The 23,667-nt window shown below is 40.4% G+C and overlaps 1 protein-coding gene across 1 annotated transcript; it reads left to right on the top strand.

Moving 5' to 3' along the window:
- Window positions 1-64: 64 nt before the first annotated feature.
- On the top strand, window positions 65-17,605 carry DNAJB11 (DnaJ heat shock protein family (Hsp40) member B11). The gene is made up of 10 exons (XM_024564515.4): window positions 65-361; window positions 1,723-1,879; window positions 5,710-5,807; window positions 7,723-7,855; window positions 11,540-11,682; window positions 12,434-12,516; window positions 13,165-13,222; window positions 14,362-14,473; window positions 14,916-15,075; window positions 17,156-17,605. The coding sequence occupies exons 1-10, from the start codon at window positions 294-296 to the stop codon at window positions 17,218-17,220; spliced, it is 1,077 nt and encodes a 358-aa protein (XP_024420283.2). The 5' UTR covers window positions 65-293; the 3' UTR covers window positions 17,221-17,605.
- Window positions 17,606-23,667: the final 6,062 nt, after the last annotated feature.

Below are 23,667 nucleotides of genomic sequence, written 5' to 3' on the forward strand. Positions count from 1 at the left end.
GGTGAAGTGTACTGCGCTGATTGGCTGTGCGGAGCCGGCCGCCTGTGATGTCCCGAGCAGCGATTGGCTTTCATCTGCTAGGGGGCTTCTCTCTCCGGGACACGGGACTCCCGGGAAGTGGACAGGAGGAGAACGGGGCCAGTTTGCGCCGTTCCGGACCCAGTATAAGACCCCGGCGCGCGGCTGCCTTTCACGGCCGGGTGGGCAGGAGAGCCGACGCGGCGGCTGCAGCTGCGGAGACATTGAGGAGTGTGTGGGACAGGGGCCGGCATAGGGGCTGGCACAGAGAAACCATGGCCCCGCAAAACCTGGGCACCTTCTGCCTGTTGCTGCTGTACCTCATCGGGGCCGTGATCGCCGGGTGAGGAACGGGCATCCGTGCGGCACGGGGCTCTTGAGTCAGTCTTGGCTGGGAGAGCCTGAAGGAGGAGGGGGCGTTGCTATGGTGAGACGGTGGGGCGGAGGAATGGGTAGTGTGGGCCAGGTTGTTGGGGTGGAGAGGAGAGCAATGGGTGACACGAGTGACAGGGACTTACTTAGAGCCAGAAGTCTTATAGAGCTAGATTTGTCGGGAGGGGTGGGATCTGGATGCAGTGCCAAACACAACGCGGGGGTAAGGGGGACTGTTGAGCTGGAGAAAAGCCTGCAACGAGCCATTGGGGAGTTGACATTAAAGTAGGTAGGTTAGTGCCAGGCTGAGTGAGGAATTGAGCGGAACAGGTAGGGAAGTCTTGCTGGAACTGAAGGAAATTAAATTGAGGGAAAAAAGGCAGACCCTTTGGAGAGCCCCTGTACAGCTTCTTGAGATTTTGAGCCTAAGCTGTCGTCATGCCTGTGTCTCTCCATGGTACATTTTGAGAAGCTGAATGGTATTATGAACCAGAAAAGCTTTCACCAACAGGTAGCAGACCAGGATTCTAGTCCTCCCAACCCCACCACACTTAAGAATTATGTGACCTTGAAGGAACCACCTAAATTCACATCTGTAACATGAGTCTAATGATGTGGGGATAATAATGTGTCTCCTGTATGAAGGGAATAGAACCACCTGAACTCTTGAGGATCCTTCTAGCCGTTAAGATGCTATAGGCCTGGTGACCACAGGATATGATATGCCAGGCTTATATTTTAGAATGTGGGGAATAGTAAGGTCTTAGTTTCTAACAATTAATTTCTCTAAATAGAGAAAGTCTCACTTAGCGGAGCTTTGAAATTTAAGTGCTTGTTATTTTCTTAAAGGCTTTTCCCCTCTGCATATATATGCTTAAACTTTGTCATTTTTTCTTGTAAAACATCTTACCTTAAAAAAAAATGTAACTTCTCCTAGGTCATGCTTTATTGTTTTTGTTAGTACTTTTTACACTTAAAGCAATAAGTACACTAAGGAGTTGAAGCAAAATATCAGTATAAATATTAAATATTAGTAATAATGTAGCTTTATAGCTCCAGTTGGTGTGGCTTGGTTGGGCATTGTCCTGAAAACCAAAAGGTCATGGGTTCAATTCCTAGTCAGGGCATCTGCCTGGGGTGCAGGTTCAGTCTGGTTGGGGGCTGTACAGAAGGCAACCGATGGATGTCTCTCTCTCACATCAATGTTTCTCTCCCTCTTTCTCATTCCCTTCCTGTCTCTCTAAAGTCAAAAATAAAATTTAAAAAATTTTCACTTTAAAAAATGTATTATATAACTCTTTCATGAAGTATCCTTTCCTTCTCACTCCTCAGGAGAGATTTCTATAAGATCTTGGGGGTGCCTCGCAGTGCCTCTATAAAGGACATTAAAAAGGCCTACAGGAAACTAGCCCTGCAGCTTCACCCTGACCGGAATCCGGATGATCCACAAGCACAGGAGAAATTCCAGGATCTGGGTGCTGCTTATGAGGTGAGTCAGGAAAAAGGATAAAGCATGGATAAAACTTAGAGCTACAGAAAAGACTTTGTAACATGGGGAAGCACTCTCTTCTTTCGGGCCATTTCTTTTTAAAAATAGACAGTAGATAAAAGTAAAAGTAATATTTGATGCTGTATTGTACATTAATGTTTATAGATGCCATTTCCTGTCTTTTTCATATTAACATTTGCTTTATTAAAGAGTAATATTGAAAAAGATGATTGAAAGGAAGTTAGACTGATAGGTTAGTTATTAGATTAATCATCAGTCAATCAGTATGGGAGCGGGAGCCAAAAACAGAAACAAAATCTAAATAAGGATTGCAAATCTGCATGCCTGTATGGACCAGACAAATAACGTTCAGGGCAGGTGTAAAAGCATGACAGTGGATATCATGCTTTCCATGTTGGGGATCAATAGGGATTGATGAGGACCGTGACACACTGAAGCCTTCTAGACCTATTTCAAGGGAGCAGCTGTTGTTCGGCCCCATCCAGTTTTGGCCATATACAAGGGCAAATGCTGTTGCCAGATCATTTAATATTTCAAGAGAAGTACAAATCCAGGTAACTGATTCAGTTTTAAAATTCCATATTCATGCAGGTCAAACAAAACAGCTATCGTTTGAACCTTCCCCCTGTGTTCTAGCAGTCAGACCACTATCATGTGTGCCGTCTCATTCACTCTTCACCAGGACACCGTGAGATACAGTAGGGCTGGGCAGAGTCTTACTCCCGTTTTCTTTTTCTTTTCCAGTTTTAACAACACTGAGGAATACTTATTGAATGCTTAATAAATTATTTACTATTTGAAAACATGCTATACACAAAACCTTTCAACACTAGGGTGGAAAAATATTACAAATAAGCTACTGATATTTTTGTATCTATTAATTTAGGAGGAAGCTGTTTTACATGTGTTCCAATTCACCTTTCCTCTAGAAATAGAAAAAGAAATCTGTGGTTTTATTTTTGTTTAGCTTTACTGACAAATAAAATTGTAGTATTTTTAGAGTGTTCATCATAATGATTTGGTATACATATACATTGTGAAAGGGATCCACTCATCCAGTTAACACATCCATCACCTCACGTATGTATCATTTTTTTTGGTGAGGATATCTTAATTCTGTTTTCTAGCCAATTTCAGTTATATAGTACAGTGTTATCAACTCTAGTCACCATTTATTTCCATTTTCTAAAAGGGCACAGAAAATAATTGAACTCCAAATGTCGTGGAGCTAAAACTTCTGAATTTGAGTCAAATTTCTATATAGTGAGAAAGCTAGAAACAAATCTGAAAAATATTAATAGTGGAAAAAACCCAAAGGAAGGGATCCCATGGCCTCCTTGATTAAAGAAGTGAATGAACTAAAACACAGACTTATACCTAGGTGGAGCCTAGAACTACTGGGGTCCCCCTTTTTTCTCTTGGCACCTTCAGGGATTCTGTGGGATCCAAATTTCTAACCTCAGGCCCACAAACTTGAGACAGTTGGTGGACCCTCTTACATTATATGTAACATTTTGTTTCTTGTTGACAATATGGATTCCATATTTTTGCATTATATTTCCTATGAATAGTCTCATTGTTTGCTAGGAATTGAATACCCAAAAATATTTCGTAAGAACGCTATTGCTATAAATTTACCAAGCTCTTTAAAGAATCTACCATGTTCTTTAGCCATAACCTAGGCAGGCTCATTTATGAGATTACAATTTATTTAACTCTTAAGAACCTTTCTAAGTCACAAGTTCAATTTTACTGTTGTTTGTTTTCTTTTGTTTTTGTGTCATTCACTTGATTGCTTTTGTATCTTAGATAAATTAGAGCTGTAAAGTTGAAGAGTGAACACAAATCTGTCTTTTCTACTGAGCTGGGATTATTGCATTTTAATTAGTCAACACTCTGTGTGTTCTTGGGCAATCAACTAATAATCTTTTGGAAATAAAATAGTTTCTAAGAACATAGGATAAAATTGCATTCCTTAGACAGAAGAAAAGTAAGGAGGAAGTGAATGATAATAGATGACTTGAAAAGTAGTTTTGGGAGAGTTATTATAGAAGCTTCTCATGTCCAGAAAGAAACTGACTAAAAAGTAGTCTTTGTTTTGGGGTTTTGAAATGGTCTTCCTTATAGATCCAAATGCAGGGTTCATTTCTTTTTTTTAAAGACAAGATCAGAGAAGTGGACTTGAAAGTGGAAATATTGGAAATCCAAATTGCATGATAATGTATTTTTTTGCTGTTTTAAAAAATTAACTCTTGCCCACTTATGCTTTTCTAAAGTAGCTACTGTTTTTTTGAGGATATTTACGAAAACATTCCTTCCTCTTCTGGTCTGTCATAGTTTCTTTAGTCAAATACTATAGTCACTTCTGGACTAACCCATTTGTCTTTGCTTTTAAGAATGTTCATTTTCAAAGCCCTGGCTGGTGTAGCTCAGTGGATTGAGTGTGGACCTATGAACCTGGTTTGATTCCTAGTCAGGGCACATGCCTGGGTTGTGGGCCAGGTCCCCAGTAGGGGGTATGTGAAAGGCAACCACACATTGATGTTTCCCTCTCTTTCTCCTTCCCTTCCCCTCTCTCTGAAAATAAATAAATAAAATCTTTATGAAAGAAGAATGCTTATTTTCACATACATTCAAATACTTTTACTCTCCTAAATATATTTTAAATGTTAATAAATGTTTTCTGGGCCCCTTATACATCATTTGGGCCTTGAGTCATATGGCAATGAGATCTTCCCTTTCTTTTGCTGAGTCAACAAGCCCCATGTACTTCCATTTCTCTTCTGAGTCAACTCAGGTATGGGTTTGCCATAACTTTCTCCTTCAGTCTGCTGTTTAAAGAGGAGTTGAAAATATCAAGGAAAGTATACATTTCTTTAATTTTCACAAGTATCTGTGTTCATATACTTCGGATTGGTCTAAGTAGACAAGATTTTTTTTTTTGGAAGGAAACTTATGAAGAGTATGGAAGCTTATTTTGTTTTTACATTCTTTAGTATTATGTGTGGAGTGGGCCCAGTGAGAAAGCATATATGCCTTTGACTATGTGTGTAGTTTTGAAAGCCATTAAAATTTCAAAAAGTCTTTTCAGGCTGTGAAATTGACCTTGAGCAACCTTCGCAGAGCAGTGTCCCATTTTACTCTGCAGTTCAAACATAGGAGATTGTGAACTTAAACGTATTTATGGCAGACAGCATTCTTTTACAAGTGGATTTCTACATACCCACCAAAATGAAAAAGGAGGGTCTATCATTTGATTCCCTTGATTTGTCAGCATCCTAGTACATGTATGTTGGGGGAGGAGGGCATGGTATGGCTGTGTAGGCCTGCGAAATTTTAAGGCTGTCCTAATTTACTGCTTCTGGCACTAATGACAGTCTGTCACAGACATATCCTTGTTTATAGTTTAGAGAGAGAATATAGCGTAGTGGTCAGTAGTGTGAGCACTGGAGTAGCTAACTGCATGGAGGGAAACCTGACAATTTCTTCTCGCCTCTTTCCTGTTACTGTCCTCACCATTGAATCATAGCCACATCGTTAATCTCACATTCGATTTTTGTGGGACTAGGTGAGTTTGGATAAATTTAAATGAAAAACATCAATTGAGCAATCTGGAAATTATAAAATGAACAGTGCATCAAAGAATTTAGTCTGCTAAAGAAGAAACTTTATAAACATGCCTTAATATCGCACATAATGAAAACTACATTCACTAAAATCTTAGACATAGTATCAGAATTTTAAAAAAAGCGTAAACGTCAATGCACCTTATCTGAGCATTACCAACTCATGATCTTTTTTGTCCCCAGGTTCTGTCAGATAGTGAGAAGCGGAAACAATATGATACTTACGGTGAAGAGGGATTAAAAGATGGTCATCAGAGCTCCCATGGAGACATTTTTTCACAGTATGTAATTTACTCATCTGCAAAGCAGTAGCGCCTAACAATGCATCATTTAGTGATTATTGAGGAATTATCCTTGCTCCCTTGTTCAGAAGCTTTCGATGAAAAGTGCAACCCACTGATCCTTGACTAAAAGGTCGATTACCATCTTCCCTGCGGGAATGTACTCTTCCATTTTCACAAAGCTCCAGAAAAGACAGGCAGCACTGAAGGCTGTTAGTCTAGCCACCTGTATCAGTCAAAGGAACCTTGACAATGTTGCAGGGGAGATACATGTTGGAAACTAGTTCGTCCTCATCTCCTCGCGATCTTAGCATTTGCAAACCATTTAATGAGAAAAGTTATTCTTGTAAGCAGAGAGAGAGAGATTCCTGCTCCCACATCTGGAACTTCCTCTCTTTTATCCTGTCAGCACGAGAACGACGGTTACAGTAACCAGAGTTCAGAAAAGGAATTAGGGTAGAGGCTCTTATTTCCTGTGTGAGGTAGCTTTCTGGAAGGGCTGAGTGGCTGGAATAGTAAACACCTTTTCTTCCCACTCTGGGAACCCCTCTTTGTTGAGCGCTTAAATGTTCGTATGTTCTAGTAACGCCCTATATTAGGAGAGCTTAATTTAGGGTTCAAGTCAAGTTATAAACAAAATAGCCCTGGCTGGTGTGGCTCAGTGGATTGGGTGCTGCCTGGAAACCAAAGGGTCACCAGTTCAATTCCCAGTCAGGGCACATGCCTGAGTTACAGGCCAGGTCCCCAGCAGAGGGCACGCGAGAGGCAATCACCCATTACTGTTTCTCTGCCTCTCTCCTTCCCTTCCCCTCTCTCTAAAGATAAATAAAACCTTATTTTAAAAAAGTTATAAACAAAATAATGTTTGAATATGCATTTCTATTGGGAGAAGGGATTTGACTTTCTTCAGATTCTCAAAGGATTTTGTGAACCCTTCTCCAAAAGAAGTTAAGAGTCACTGTCGCATACAGCAGTGTTCGGGGGCGACAGTAGATTTTCAGGACTTGTGGAGATGTGTGAGTAATATGATAGGAAGTCCTTTTCTTCCCGAGGGTTGATTTGGGTTTAGCCTGCTAGGGCGTGTCCTGCCCCCCTTCACTGTTAAGAAGTGATCCCCAGGGAGGCCAAAACAGAAAAGAACCTTGTTTGTACTTGCACATCCTCCCTCTCTGCTTTTATTTAAGATTCAGGGAATCTATTCACCAAGATTGGTTGGCAGGGAAGTTACATAGTTGTCATCATCACTATGCTAGCATCTGAGGCTTAATAACACCAACAATTAACATTAAGGTTAGAACACCTGCATAGTTGGAGGTCCCTGTTTGTATTACTCTCTAAGAGATCCTTCTGGTACTTACAAAAATTAATTTTGATTTTGCAGAGACCAGAACTTTTTTCTCCTTAAGGCTTAGAATTTTACTGAGGCTGATGCTTATTTAGTTTATTTAATTATGTACCCAAGGTGTTTGTACAGAGCAGCAGTTCTCACAAAAGTTAGTCTAAAAAGCATATAAAGTGAACGTTGCAAATGTTCAAAATGACCGTTAGGTTCAGCATACCATGGTTTATATACACTGTACCCTTTCTCAGTAAGCCCATTAGCTATTGATATTTCTCAATATTGAAACATCATTTCATTCATTAAGCCTGGTTTTGAATTAACTGGTATACTATATATATGCATGGTACTATATATCTGGACAATAAGAAATTTGTTTGTGGTGGAGGCAGTATAGTTGATATTGTATAAATTAAAAATTGTGTATGATATGTGACTCCAACGTATTAAAAGTGTTTTTTCAGTTTTGTACAATATGTTGGTAAGACACAATATTTTATGAATGTGAAGAAAACTAAATAATTGCAAGACATGAACTCTGATTTCTTTTCCTGTTGATTTTACATTTATCTACAGCTTCTTTGGAGATTTTGGTTTCATGTTTGGAGGAACCCCTCGTCAGCAAGACAGAAATATTCCAAGAGGAAGTGATATTATTGTAGATCTAGAAGTCACTTTGGAAGAAGTGTATGCAGGAAATTTTGTGGAAGTAAGTTCAAACAATACAGCTGTTCGTATTACTCCCAGAACTTGTTCTTTTGACTGAAAACAAAGGGTTTCTGGGCATCTTCTCTGTCTTTTAGGGGGCGGGAGAGTGAGCAGATGTGTAGAGTTGCATGACTCATGGTCCTTGGCTCATCAAACACTGTCATTGCGTCATGAACTCACCCCCCAGCCCAAGCACTAAATGAGACAGTACCACCATTTACACCTACTCATGTGCCAGCTCCCTAGTACATTCCCCTGCCTCCCTTCAAAGGCAGCTACTAACCTGGATTTTGTCTTTATTATTCCTTTCCCATTCTTGCTTGTTGTATTATATATGTGAATATATGATTACTATGTCATTTGTCGTCATTGCTTTTGACTTTGTAAAAATGGTGTCATACTGTACATTATCTTCTGGAACTGGCTTTTTATCCATGTTGTTGCTTATAGCTGTAGTTCTACTGAGTAGAATTTCACTGTGACCACAATGTTATCAATACGCAAATAGGTTATTTCCAGTTTTTTTCGATTTCAAACAGTGCTTTTATGAACATTTCTGTATATATACCCAGGTACATATGAGCAAAAATTCCTCTTGGGTTCACATATAAGAGTGGAATTGCTGGATAATATGAGCCAGCATTCATTTGTACAAGATAAAACCACATTGTATCCTCATTGATTGGTACCAGGATTTCCACCTACAATTTATAAAAGATTCTATAGATCTGCCTGCCTCCCCAGTACTTTGAATTACTAGACTTCTCAGTTTTTACCCATTAAATGGGTATACAGTGTTATCTGATTGTGGTCTTAATTTGCATTTTTTGATTAATAATTAGGATAAGCATCTTCATGTTATTGGCCATATTTGTTTCCTGTTTGTGAAATGTTCTTTCATGTCTTTTGCTCATTTTTCTTCTGACCTGTTCTTAACTTATTTCTAAGAAAAGTTTATTCTTACTACTAATCCTTTGTTGGTTGCATGTAATACAAATGTATCCTATCAGTTTGTAACCTGTCTTTTCATTATATTGAAGATTTATTTAAATGAATATAAATAATTCACTTTAATGTGGTAAATTTATCAGTGTTTTCTTTTATGGTTAGTGTTTGTGTCTTGTTTAAGAACTTCTCTGCTCTAAAATCAGAAAGCAGTTCACCCATATTTTCTACTAAAACATTGGAATATTTTAATTTGTGGTTATTAATTTTTGTTAATTCTGGAAAATTTATCTCTACTATATTTTCAGATATTTAAACCATTGGCACTTCTACTTCTGTCAGCTCTTAACTTTCTTTTAAATATTAAAAACATTTTTATCCTCCCCAGCTTCCTTCTAGGAGAGTGCTTCATGGTTTCCCAGCTCACTACTTCAATCCTCAGTCAGCTCATATTTTTATATGTAGTGTTTCTACTTGATTCTTGAATTATTTCTTTTTTTTTTTTTTTAATTTTTTTTATTGTTATGCAATTACAGTTGTATGCCTTTTCTCCCCATCCCTCTACCCCACCCCAGGTGAACCCACCTCCCTCCCCCCTCTCCACCCTCCCCCTTGGTTTTGTCCATGTGTCCTTTATAGTAGTTCCTGTAATACCCTCTTCCCACTATCCCCGCCCCCACCCCCCACCCCCGCCCTGGCTATTGTTAGATTGTTCTTAACTTCAATGTCTCTGGTTATATTTTGTTTGCTTTTTTCTTCTATTGCTTATGTTCCAGTTAAAGGTGAATTATTTCTTACTCTATTTCATTTTGCTAATGTCTTCCCTTATCCCTGTAGTATTAATTTCTTAGACTGTCTTCTCAACTAGATTTGCTCAAAAGACATGTGCAACCCAGCTTGTTACCTTTGGGGAAGGTAGCTGGAGTCCTCAGGTCCCTTAGCTGTTTGAGCTCATATGGCCCCTGTGGGGATCAACCCCTCTCTTCCCTTACAGAACACAGAGGGCAAGCCCTTACCTAGTGGTTTTCTCTGTGTTTTGTTTTCTTGGAGTTTTTGTTTGCCATCTGGGGTCTATTGTTTTCTGGGGAGGGGGCCAGATGGTGCCTGTCCTGAGGCATTTCAGGAACGAGGCCATGGCAGAACTTCAGCTGCTTTTTTCCAACATCCTCACTGCTCCTGCTAGCTCCTGTTGCCCCGTACACCCCAGTTCAGGACACCCTTCTGTCTCTGGAGTTTTCTTACACATTTTGTGTTATCATCATTGTTTCCAGGTATTCATATTTTCTTATAATTTTGCCAGGATTTTGGAGGAAATAGTGGCCTAAGCATATGAGCCATCTCAACAAGAAGCAATTTCTTCTTAGTTGTGGCTTTTGGTCAGAATAGTTGAAAGAAGAGGACTAGACAATTACAGAAGATGCAACTGGCTTGTCATACTGTTGTTCAGTCTGAGGAGTGGGAGAAAAAGGCATTTAAAGTATGTGAGCCATCTCTCCTTCAAGAACAGGATAGGTGGTTCAGGTGGGAGAAGAGCAGCGAACCTACTTAACTCCCATGTTCCCCCCAGACCTGTTGCCTGCAGTCATTGCCAGTACTCGGTATTCCTCACTTTTTGCAGTTAGTGTGGTTTTAAACAGATTCTTTCTAATCTAATTATTGTCAAGGATGTAACTTACCTTGCCATTTATATGAACCAATAGTAAATTACTTTTTTTAAGAAAAAAATACTTTGAGAGAACATAGTGGTTAAAAACATGGACAGTGGAGCTAGACTGCCTGGCTTAGAATCCTGGCTCCGCCATATGTCAGTTATGTGACCTTGGTCATGTCACTGAACTTTGTGGACTTCCATTACTCCCTCTGTAAAATGGAAATAATAACAGTATCTACCTCATAAGGTCACTGTTGGGATTAAATGAGTCCATATATGTAAAAGCGATTAGACCATTGCTTGGCACATGGTACATGCTATAAAGTATTGCTCTGATCACTGTTGTCATTTTTTCTGTTCTAGGCTTTCATAGGTTGGGAGGTAGGCTTTCAGGGGTTTGTCTTCAAGCCTTCATGTCGTGCTGCTGTGTGAGCCTGTGCTTTGTGATTAGGTGTTTCACTAATTAAACGGATAAAAGCAAGAATACATTTCTCCATACATATTAATTTTCACATGCTTAGAGGGATCAGAATGTTTGATTGCAGTCATCTACAAAGAGATGATTGTTGTATGTCTTCCTATGGGCTAAACTGTCTGAACTGAGGTAGCACTGGAAGCAGTCCCAGACTGAGTTGCCTGAAACAGGGAATTGTTCTCATTAGGTTAATCAGAGCTAATGTTTGGGAGGCAGCCACGTGCCAGCTCTTAAAGGCTGTGGTTTTTCTTCAGGGGTTATGCACAACACAGCTCAGATTTCCAAAAGATAGTAACTCTGTGAACTACTTTAAATCAGTAGTACTTAATTGTGACTTAGAAATGCTGAGATAGTACACATTTTTCTGTCCTTTCTTATTCCCCTCTCTCTTCTCCAACTTTAGATTCTGAGTCATTTAAACATCTGTTTTATGACTGTTTGGGGGCTATTTGCAACTCCGTAAGTACTTCTCTCAGCTCAGGGCTTCCTGAGGGATAGCTTACCAGAGAAGGGGAAGTTCCAGCTCTGGCATGTGTGCAGAGCCCTGGTCAGTTGAGGAAGCCAAAGGCTGCTTTACCTGAGAGGGAAGCTGACATTGTTTATGCGCTTCTTAGGTAGTTAGAAACAAACCTGTGGCAAGGCAGGCTCCTGGCAAACGAAAATGCAACTGTCGGCAAGAGATGCGGACCACCCAGCTGGGCCCAGGGCGCTTCCAGATGACCCAGGAGGTGGTCTGCGATGAGTGCCCCAATGTCAAGTAAGTGATAATTGTTCTACCAAAAGGCACTTTAATCATCTCATTTGTCTAATAAAATGCTAATGGTCCATTCCTAGATTTTTTTTTCCCTCCCTCCCCTCACTCTTCTCTTTTTCATGTTCTGCCAAAGGATAGAACAAAGAAATGTACATCTTATTTTTTTCCAAGGGTATTTCTTCTAAATATCTCCCTTTATGTTTCTGAACTAATATGCGGTGGTCTGTATTTCTGAATATACCTGATAAATGTTTGATGTTTCATTTTTCTTACTTGGAATATTAGAGCAATGTTATATGTCCAGCTAACATTTCAGATTAGAGAAGTACTGTTTGCTAATTGTTTTACAAATACAACTATTTACTTGAACCTTTAACTATGTATACCAAAATTTGATCAGCTATTTGTGAGACCAGGAAAAAAAATCATATAGGATAAACTCTCCCTGCGCTTCCAGGTGCAAATATATGTTAGTGCGAGCAATTTCCTCTGTTATGCATCACACAGTTCAAAGTAATCATTCTACGGCGGGTATTTTTGGAGGCAGCAGTTGAATGAGTGTATGTTATATAGTGACTTTGTCCTGTTTCGGCACGTAGAAGATGTCTGTGGGTATCAGATAGCTTTGTCAACTAGAGATATAGGATAGTCTTCCAAGAAAAAGCTCTGATAGAATGGATACAACTTTAGTTGTATTTGGTTTGTATTTTCTTTTCTGCTCTTTTTTTTTCATATTACATTCTCTCTATCCCAGACTAGTGAATGAAGAACGAACACTGGAGGTAGAAATAGAGCCTGGGGTGAGAGATGGCATGGAGTACCCCTTTATTGGAGAAGGTAAAATATTGATGTTGATGTTTTATTATTACAATTTTCTGCTCTCTGTTTGCTTGTACCTCCCACCCTCACCTCATCCCATATCCTTAATGGCCACACAGTGAATGCACATACTGTTTCCAACACTCCCGTCAGCCTTGGGGTACAGAGAGCCTGTTTTGACCATCGTGGTTGGCCACCCTTAGCAGTAGCATTACTGTTTATCCTTTGAATATCCTGTTTAAAAGCTTCTATCAAGTAGCCTAAGTTATATCAAAATTTAGGGTGTTCAGACCTTAGTGAATTAATTTCAACTCAGCAACGAAGGAAGACATGTAACTCTAGTTGGCATTAATAAGGGACTCTGAGACCTTACCTTTGGGGTTTTACATTTAAAATTGTAAAAGAAAAAAAAGCTTTAAGACTTCAGGTTCAAGAAATCAATGAATCATTCTGTGTTTAGGAAATAGGTCAAGTTATCTATTGCTGTGCCTGCGGAGTAGCTGATCTTGTGAAACTTTATATAACCAGGTAGAGACCCTGCTCTCACAGATAGACTTGGTAGTTGGCACCTTAGGTAGGGATTTTAAAATATTCTCTCCACTGCCAAATAGATGTGCAGTGTTCGACATGTGTGGCTCACAGCCTGCTCTAATCTTTTCTGACTAGGTGAGCCTCACGTGGATGGAGAACCAGGAGACTTACGGTTCCGAATCAAAGTTGTCAAGTAAGTAAGCTAATTTTAGAGGCCTTCACTTCAGCCCCTGCTTTTCAGATGAGTCAGATTATAGAAATATGGGTAGCCACTGAGATACTGCCAGACTTTTTCCTCTGTTTAAGGTCCTTAATACTCTTAAGAATTACTTATAACTCTACAGCAATACTGAAAATTGTGAGTTGGGGCTGAGGATTGAGCCTAATTATATGTTTACTCAGGACCTACAAATTCAAAAGAGGTTAGAAGGAAAGAATTAATAACACAATAAGGAGTTGTTAAAGAGAAGGAAACAAGAATGGGAAGTCAGGGAGACTTGAGATTTTAACTGAGCCAATATGGTACCATGCAAGAATGGTAGACTTCTCCCCAGAAGGGGCCTTCCCTGATGTAACACGCGCTTTTGTGCAGAGAGAGCTCTTTGTTAGCTTCTCTTCGGCATGAAGTGCTGCTTAGATAAGAATTTTGCCTGGGAGTCAGGCTTTCTTGTTTATTATTTCTCTCGTTACCAGTTTGGAAACCGGTGATACCTTTGCTTGTTAGGATTCTTTTAAAGAAGGTTCCCACCTAAACATGGAGAAATGGGCCCCCACCACCTAAGACTTTTCTCTCACAGTACTGTTTAATCTCCACGATCTTTTCCCGGTTTTTTCTTCCTTGTCTTTCTCATTGCTTCCCAGAGAAACTGGAACATGTACTATTCCCATGTACTAAACCTGGTACCTTCTCAAGTCTGCCTTTTCCATAATGCCCTCTCACCCTATCCTCATCCTCCCCCTGTGCCCACCTTATCTGCATTTCTAGAGTTGACCTGCCTTGGGAGCCCAGCTCTGGAAACCTCTCCAGACCTGTTCCTGATGCTGGCTCCCCAGCCCCCATTGCCAGAAGTTGTCTTTTTCTCTTTTCCATAATCTAATTATGTGTAGGTTTATTTACTTGCTTTGGCTTCTGCTGATTGTAAGCTTCTCAAGAGTAGGCTTTAATAAATGTTACACACCTTTATAGATTAATACTACACACAAAAGAATGTTTAATAAATGTTTATTGTTTAAATGAGTGATGTTATGTTTTTTTCAAAATGTTCTAAAAACATTTGAACTCTTCCCAAAGAAGGATGGAAGTTAATGGTTTTTACCTTGTTCTGTTTTCAGGCACCCGATATTTGAAAGGAGAGGAGATGATTTATACACAAATGTGACAGTCTCACTAGTTGAGTCTCTGGTGGGCTTTGATATGGATATTACTCACTTGGATGGTCACAAGGTAAACAAACCAATTTTCCTGCTTCCTGCCTGTCCTCTTAAAAGCAGTTATGTATGTGGTTTCAAAATTATTTCAGCCACTTCAATCACTTACAGCCATGGGGACTTCTTTCTTAGTCTTTGCCTCTTCTTACTCTTCTGCTGAACTTCTGGGCATTTCAGCTACTCAGAGTTGATTGCACAGCCTTTGTCAGTCTTGTCCTTACAGCCTCCACTGGCCGGCCCTTACTATTGCACTTGTTTATGTGTTTGGTTTTCCTTTTCTTTTTGAAAGCCTTCTCTTTCTTTGGCTCCCAGTGTTCTAATGAGTTTCCCTTTCCCCTTCATCCCTTCTGCCTCCTCTGAGACGCAGTGTGATCTCTTGAGTACTGTGTTCACTAGAAGCTGGTGGTGTGCTTTGGGAGCACCAGTCCTGCTCCAGTTCATTCCCTTTTGCTTTCTAGGTCCGTATTTCCCGGGATAAGATCACCAGACCAGGAGCAAAGCTATGGAAGAAAGGGGAAGGGCTCCCCAACTTTGACAACAATAACATCAAGGGCTCTTTGATAATCACTTTTGATGTGGATTTTCCGAAAGAACAGTTAACAGAGGAAGCAAGAGAAGGTAGGGGATATAATGTGTATGAGTATATGTGGTTGATGTGTGTGAGTATGAGAACCAGGTGGTTAAAGAAGACAGGCAATAAAAACAAAACACGCCAGTGACATCAGACATCAACCATTAACACTAGTGAACACAAGACTAGGGATGAACTTGCCTTTTTGGAAAGGCAATATTAAAAATTCTTCTGTCACTGTCACAAAAGCCTGTATAAGCCAGGCTTTGAAACCCAGGGAGTGGAGTTGCGGCCAAGATGGAGGCGTGGGCAGAAACCCTTGGCTTCCTCGCACAACCAAAAGGAGGATAATAGCCAATCTAAAAACAGTAAACAACCAGAAGTGGCAGAAAATCAAACTGCATGGAACTCTGACAACAAAGGAATTAAAAAAACAGTCCACCAGACCAACCAGACCTGAAAGATGGGTGGACAGAGAGAACCCACGGCAAGGTGGTGGACTGTGTGGACAGGGCTGGCTGAACAGGAAACTGAGACTCAGAGCTGACTGTGGACTATGGCAGGGGTTGCTGCGGTGGGAGAAACTCCCAGTCTCACTTGAGAGTTCGTTGGAAAGTGTGCTAGAGCCGAGGACATGAGCTGCATTGTTCCCTCTCTGGCCCCTCCCCCACAGACAGTGCCACAGAGCAGCAAGGAGGGTTGCCCAGCCCTGGTGAATACCTAAGGCCCTGCCCCCTTACAACATAACAGGTGCGCCAAGACAAAGAAATATGTCCCAGATGAAAGGACAGAGCAAAACTCCAGAAAGAGAGCTAAGTGATGAGGAGACAGCCAATCTATCTGATGGAGAGTTCAAAACCCTGGTAATCAAAATGCTCACAGAACTGATTGAGCTTGGTCGCAAAATGGAAGAGCAAATGAAAGATACCCAAAGTGAAATAAAGCAAAATATGCAGAGAACCAACAGTGACAGGAAGGAAACCAGGATTCAGATCAACGATTTGTAACAAAAGGAAGAAATAAACATCCAACTGGAACAGAATGAAGAAACAAGAATTCAAAAAAATGAAGAGAGGCTTAGGAACCTCTGGGACAACTTTAAATGATCCAACATTTGGATCATCCCTATGATCCAAATCATAGGGATATCAGAAGGAGAAGAACAAGAGCAAGAAAATAGAAACTTATTTGAACAAATAATGAAGGAAAACTTCCCCATTCTGGCAAAGGAAATAGACTTCCAGGAAGTCCAGGAAGCCCAGAGAGTCCCAAAGAAGTTCGATCCAAAGAGAAACACACCAAGGCACATCATCATTAAGTTACCCAAGTTTAAAGATAAAGAGAGAATCTTAAAAGCAGCAAGAGACAGTTACCTACAAAAGAGTGCCCATAGATTATTAGCTGATTTTTCAAAAGAAACCTTACAGGCAAGAAGGGGCTTGCAAGAAGTATTTGAAATCATGGAAGACAAGGACCTTCATCCAAGAGTACTCTATCCAGTAAAGCTTTCATTTAGAATGGAAGGGCAGATAAAGTGCTTCCCAGATAAGGTCAAGTTAAAGGAGTTTATCATCACCAAGCCCTTATTATATGAAATGTTAAAGGTACTTATCTAAGAAATAGAAGAAGATCAAAACTATGAACAGTAAAATGACAACATATGTACCACCACAAATGAGAGAGAGACCAAACTGTTCAGGGAGAGATGAGGTGTACCTTAGGGTTAGAGCCATGGGGGTGATGTGTGCTATGGCTGGTTGAGGGGAGCGTCCTGTTGGTGGGTCCTAAATAAAAGGAAGAAGGTGAAAGAGGTCAAAATTGGAAAGAGAACAAAGAAGGAATGGAAGACAGCTGAAAAGATTTCATTCCATTGATTGCCTTTTCTCATAGGGTTTTATGGGATGTGTGTGGTATGTGGGCTTGAGAGAGAGACAAGATTGTCTTGGACACACGTGTGCATGTATGGAGGTAACCCCATGTGATGAAGTTGGATGTTGGTGATTATTAGTTTAATTCAGATCATGGTTGCAATGAGGCCTTTTGCGAGCCTCCACATGAAACATGCTCTGTATACTCTAGGGAAGTCACATTTTTGTTAATGGAATCATTTTTTCATTCTTTCTTCAGGTATCAAACAGCTACTGAAACAGGGATCAGTGCAGAAGGTATACAATGGACTGCAAGGATATTAAGAGTGAATAAAGTTGGACTTTGTTTAAAATAAGTGAATCAGCGATATTTATTATCTGCAAGAATTTTTTTTTTGAGTTTGTTTTGGTTTTCAATATGCAGGTTTGGCTTAATTTTTTCTTCTAATGATCGTCAGGAATGAATAAGAGGGCTTAGGAATTTGTCCATTTTTGTTCCGAAACGTGACCAGCAAAAGGTTTAATAATACCTCTCCCTTTGGGAATTTAATGTCTGGTGCTGCCACCTGAGTTTCAAGAATTAAAGCTACAAGAGGACTTCAGGAGCAAAAGAGACATAAGGGGTTGGAGTTAATCGGTAGCTATTTCATTCAAAATACCAACTGGAGAAGTCTGTTTTTAAATACATTTTGTTGTTAATTTTTCTTGACTCCTGTTTCTTGTTGGTTTAACTACACTGTTGTCTTTTCCGTCTCCATTTTGGTCGTTTTCCCTTCATTTGCCGGTTTCTCTCCTTGGTGCCTGTGAGTTGGGCTGTCTTCCCATCAAGTAAGATGGATGCCCAAACCTGGAAAAACCCTGTCCCTGTGCCAGTCCTCTAGAAGGGAGCCTGAAAAAACAGAATAAAAATTGGGGTGGATGAATCAAGGTTACACAGAGATCTCATTGTCCTTGAGAAAGTATACTTCCTCATTTAATTTGAGAATAGTAAAATCTGATAAGGGCTTTTCTGTTTAGAAGTCACTTTCACATACCTGATCTCACTTGACCTGCTGATTAAAAAGCCTTTGGTTTGTGTTCGGAACTTGGATTACCGTTGGCTCTAGAAAATGAATTTAAAGTAGAATTGCGAATGACATTTGACTCTCCCACAGCACCTACTTCAGATGGTGCAACCTCCACTTCTCTACATTACAGTCACATCACAATCAACTTTTCCTCTACTTTTGGACTTTGGCCTCGGCTAGTGTTTCAGTGCTGCTGACCGATTTCCACTGCGCTGCGTGTGGAGCTGCCTTCCAGCCACCAGTGTCGTTCCAGCAGCCTTCCGCCTTGGCCCTGCAGCAGCCACTGCTTTTTCATTGCTTTGTGCCCGTTTCGCAAAAATGAGAGGGTGAAAAAAATGAGAATTTCATCCATTTAGGATAAGGATGAATAAGTTAAGAATGAGGTAAAAAGCATCACACCTTTAACCTCAGTCACTCTTCGGACTTGAATAGTTTAACTGTTCACTTGTAAAGGAAAAGAACAAAATTAAAAGGCTTATTTGAAATCCTGAAAAATGTACCTTAGAAATGAAATGAAACCACATAAATACGTAGTTTAGTGGGCTTTTTGTACGTTTAATATTCATTATGTATGTACCCTATTACATAATGAATATGTGATAGAGTTGCTCTATTTGAGCATTTCACTGCAATGATCGTAAATATTTTCCTAACATACCTGAGCCCAGGTGAGCTCTTGATCATGGTTGGCACTGGCTGATCCCCGAAATCTTGGAAAATCTTTTCCAAGATTTTTGCAAGTCAGTCACAAACGAAGCTGGAGTTACTCCTCTTGCTAGAAAGACCCCATGGAGATAATACTCCTGCTGCAAATAAGAACGCTAGTGAGGCTTTGTCACTCCTGTTTATCCATGGTCCAGGCTGCCATGATTTAATGAGTTGTAAAAGAATATTCTTTCATTGTTTGACTCTGAGCTTCATCCTAAGTGCTTTCTCTGAAGCACATTGTAATGTGGAAAGATTTCCATCAAAGTTCCACAGATTTTCTTGTAATAAAGAGAATCATAGTAGCAGGGTGGGGGTGATGGAGATGATGGGAAGATCATAAAATCAGGCCCCAAAGCCCAGGCTTTTTGCATTGTGGCACAGCTGCATCCTCAGAAATTAGTACTGTCCAAAAATGGAGACTTGGTCCCTGAGGCAGCAAGCTCCCACCAAGTGGTCTACAGCTATCCATCTGTCCAGGAATGTTGTAGCGCGGGGTCCTGGGCTTGGGAGGTTGTAGTCGTCAATGTGTAAGTTCCCTTCATGCTAGAAGCTTCTATATATTGTAGAGTTTTCAAGTGAAGGACTGGGAAAACTTCTTGCTCACTCAAAAAACTGTTGAGTGCTTACTATGGGCCAGTGTCTGTTCAAGTGCTTTATATGGGTGAGCTCATTTCTGTGGAATAGGGGCTGTTATCCTCAATGTACAGTTGAGGAAATCAAGATACACCTGGCAGATTACAAGCAGTGGTACCAGGAATTGAACCCAAGCAGTCTGCTCCAGAGCACGTACTCTGAACTGCTATGATTTCATGAATTTTACTTAGAATAAAGACTGGAAAAAGGATTTTAGTCAGTGATGGTGGGAGAAGAGACACCGTATTTTGCCATGTATAATGAGCACTTCTTGCCCAAATTTTTAGGGAAAAATAAGGATGTGCATTATACATGGGTATAATGATTACATACCATGGGTATAATGATGGGGATGATCATTCCGTGTATAATGCTCACAAAATGTGGGTGCGCATTATATGTGGCAAACTATGGTAATAGTGTCTTCAGTCCTGAAAGGAAAAGTGTGATTCCGGTGAGGTATGTAATTAAGCAGAAAGGGTGTTACAGGGTGGGGATCAGACTCCATCTCTGTGACACCTGCAAACTGTGAATAATAAAGGGTGACATGTTTTAACCTGAGCATTTGTGCATTGCTGACACATTTTGGCTACTCATTTATGTATGCTTACTTCCTGGTCCTCAGCTGCATTCACTGTTGGTTAGGTTGCCAGATCCCTAAATCCTATTTGGGTGTTGGTGCTCAGAAATCACTGTTTTGGGAAAAGGAAACAGGATATAGGAACTTAAAACCAACTTCAAAAGTTACATTGGTTGTTATTAGAAATAGGAATGGAATGAGGATTTTATTGTATCCTTTGAAAAAAGCTGCCCCTCGTGTAAGAGTGATTGAAGTAAATATAATATACAAATCACATGGTAATTATAGAATAGGCTGTACTAACAAACTCATAGAAGATTCATGTATTAAAAGTTTCCTTATAAACTGGGACTCAAATCAACGGTGTGGACCAGAAGGAAGAAAGAAACATCCAACCAGAAAAGAATGAAGAAACAAGAACTCGGAAAAATGAGGAGAGGCTTAGGAACCTCCAGGACATCTCGAAACGTTCCAACATCCGAATTATAGGGTGCCAGAAGGAGAAGAGGAAGAACAAAAAATTGAAAACTTATTTGAACAAATAATGAAGGAGAACTTCCCCAGTCTGGCAAAGGAAATAGACTTCCGGGAAGTCCAGGAAGCTCAGAGAGTCCCAAAGAAGCTGGACCCAAGGGGGAACACACCAAGGCACATCATAATTACGTTACCCAAGATTAAACGCAAGGACCTACATCCAAGATTACTGTATCCAGCAAAGCTATCATTTAGAATGGAAGGGAAGATCAAGTGCTTCTCAGATAAGGTCAAGTTAAAGAAGTTCATCATCACCAAGCCCTTATTATATGAAATGTTAAAGGGAGTTACCTAAGAAAAAGAAGATCAAAAATAGGAACAGTAAAAATGACAGCAAACTCACAGTTATTAACGACCACACCTAAAACAAAAACAAGAGCAAACTAGGCAAACAACTAGAACAGGAACAGAACCATAGAGATGGAGATCATATGGAGGGGTTTCAATAGGGGAGTGGGAGGGGGAGAGGGGGGGAAAGGTACAGAGAATAAGTAGCATAGATGATAGGTGGAAAATAGACAGGGGGAGGGTAAAAATAGTGTAGGAAATGTAGAAGCCAAAGAACTTATAAGTATGACCCGTGGACATGAACTATAAGGGGGGAATGTGGGAGGGAGGGGGTGGGCAGGATGGAGTGGAGTGGGGGGGGGAAATGGGACAACTGTAATAGCATAATCAATAAATATATTTAAAAAAAAAGGTAAAAAAAAAGTTTCCTTATAAGTATAGACATCAGCAGCTGCAGTTCCTGCTTAACCAAGGAATGGCCCTGACCGCAAGAAACTGGGCAATCATCAGCGACTCATAGCAGAACCAGCAGAGACACCGCCTGCAAATCCTATTCCCAGATATCGGCAGCGAAACTGCGGATGGAGCGATGAAATTACATGATGATGATGATGTACATGGAGATAACACTGAAACCCCCAACAAAAGAGTTGAGAAACTGCATGTCTCCAGAAATTCCTTAGTTCCGCTCTTCCCACGGTTCCCCTATATAAACTGGCCAGTATGCCTGAGATGCTAAGGTGAGCTTTGAGACGATAGTCCCTCATCTTCCAGGTGACTGGCACCCGAATAAAACCACTTTCCTCTACATCAGCACATGCCTCTTGAGTATTGGCTTTCGAAGCGGCAAGCAGCTGGACCTGCGTTTGGTTACTCTAGCTCCAGTAACGACATCTACCCTGAACAAAAAGGCATATACAAGGACTCCAGGAGATAAGTAGTGAATAAGACACAGTTTGGTAAGTGTTCACTTTGAAAAACATTCTAGTCTTTCAGTCACTGGAACTGTACCAGGACTCACGGGCATGGGTTGAATAGAGGTCACAGGCAATGGGCACCAGGACACTTTCTACAGTGATTTTCATGTCAAAGAGCCCAGACCCGTTCTCTCTTCACTAAAAGAAATCAATATGTGTGAGTGTATAACTGTAGGCATGGTGCCTCTATTAGTGTGGCCAGACAGACAGACGTACTGCGGGCGGTCTGGTCACAGACCTGGGTGCGATACAAACCCTCTAACACAGCATTTCCAATACGGTAGACACATGTGGCCACTGAGCACTTAAAATGTGGCTAGTGCGAACTGAGGTGCTACGAGTATAAAATATGCACTAGGTTTTGGAGACAGTGAAAAAAGAGATATCTCAATAATAATTTTATATCTTGATTATATGTTGAAATGATAGTATTCTAAGTATGGTGGTTAAAATATATTAAAATAATAAAATATATTATTAAAATTTACCTCAGTCTTTTTTGTTCCTGTTTTGTACTTTTTAAAAATGTGGCTACTCAAAATTCAGAACTACAGAGGTAGCTCTCATATTTCTATTGATGGCACTGCTACTAGTCTCTCGACATGGAAGAAGTGGACTAGGACTTTGGGATGAAGCGCTCATATTCATCCCTGTTCAATTGCCTCTCATTCAATCCAGTCCAATGGTCCAGACTGTTAAGATGTTTTGGGACCCCCACTCAATCCTCCAATATTTTGTCTATGCTTCTCCACTTGATGTTATCTGACCCCTGTATTGGCTGAAACATCAGGATTTTCATCCAAACGGTGAATAAAAGTGCTGGCCAAAAAGGTGAAGGCCAACTCTTATGTTTTGCCACTGAAAGCCTCTTCCAGGTTGTCATTTGTCAAAACATCAGGGTAACGTCATATCAACCTCCATGGAAATAACTAATTTTGTCTTTTTGTGTGTGTGTGTGTGTGTGTGTGGACAAGGATATGCTGAGAGGCCTTGTTGAAATCCAGTTATACAGCAGCCCGTTAGGAAATGAGATATGTCAACATAACTTAGTTTTACTGATCCCTTATTGGATCCTAGGGCTCAGCACTTTGTATCTAGGTGCTTACAAGTGATGCCTAACATGTCTGTCATACTCTTTCCTTTTAGAAAAATTGCCCATTTCCAGTACTTGGTGTAGCCCCCCCACCCCTACCCACCAACCAGCACTAGGGTGACCAACTCAGCTCTGTCTGCCTGGGACTTGTCCATCTCCAGTTTTAGCACTGGGAGTCCCACATCCCCAAAAGCCCCTAGACTCAGGCAAACCAGGATGGTTAGTTACGCAGAGGCCCAGCATTGAAGGGGTCATTTGCATGGAAGACCCTTCAGCTCATTTCATTCATAATTGTCACGGGAAAGTGCAGAGCAATGGCTGAAGGAACTGCAGGGGCTAGAGCCAGGCCAAGTTCTGAGAATGTTCCACAAAGGAGGAATCCATGAGCATGGAGTCCTAGAAGGTCAAAGCCATAGCATCGCTATTACAGGGCAAGTGTGTGCAGGTGCCAGACCCAGGAGGTCCTTCCGGGCTGGCTGACAGATTGGCATGTGTTAAAAACAACATTCTCTTTTGGCCATTTATGTAAAGGGACGGGGAGAATTTTTTTTTTTTTGGTAAAAGTTGTATATGCACTTCATCCTTTATATTGAAGATTAGGGGAATTATTGCATGTACTGACTATATGATTAAAATGTAAACTTAGTGTAATTGTCTTTCATTTAACAGTTTTACATTTATCTTAATAACTCATACTAAGAATATATGCTATCTTCTTGGTTCTGGGTTTAAAGTCCTCTAAAAATATCTTTTAAAATGTTGTTTCTGATTGTATGTTGACATAATTCTCCCACCTTTGTTTGTTCACTTGAATCTCATTTTATTTCTGTTTATCTGCTTTTGTTTTTATTTGTCATGTGGTATTCATTTTGTGAGTCCTGAGCTAGCCAT

This window comes from Desmodus rotundus, chromosome 2 (genome assembly GCF_022682495.2).
Source record: "Desmodus rotundus isolate HL8 chromosome 2, HLdesRot8A.1, whole genome shotgun sequence".
In the NCBI taxonomy this organism is placed as follows: Eukaryota; Metazoa; Chordata; class Mammalia; order Chiroptera; family Phyllostomidae; genus Desmodus; species Desmodus rotundus.

Bases quoted from the DNA above. Each gene is read 5' to 3' on its own strand.
- DNAJB11 (XM_024564515.4), top strand. From the start codon at position 294: ATGGCCCCGCAAAACCTGGGCACCTTCTGCCTGTTGCTGCTGTACCTC. The intron at 12,517-13,164 runs GTAAAATATTGA...TTTTCTGACTAG, and splicing joins GTACCCCTTTATTGGAGAAG to GTGAGCCTCACGTGGATGGA. The intron at 15,076-17,155 runs GTAGGGGATATA...TTCTTTCTTCAG, and splicing joins AACAGAGGAAGCAAGAGAAG to GTATCAAACAGCTACTGAAA.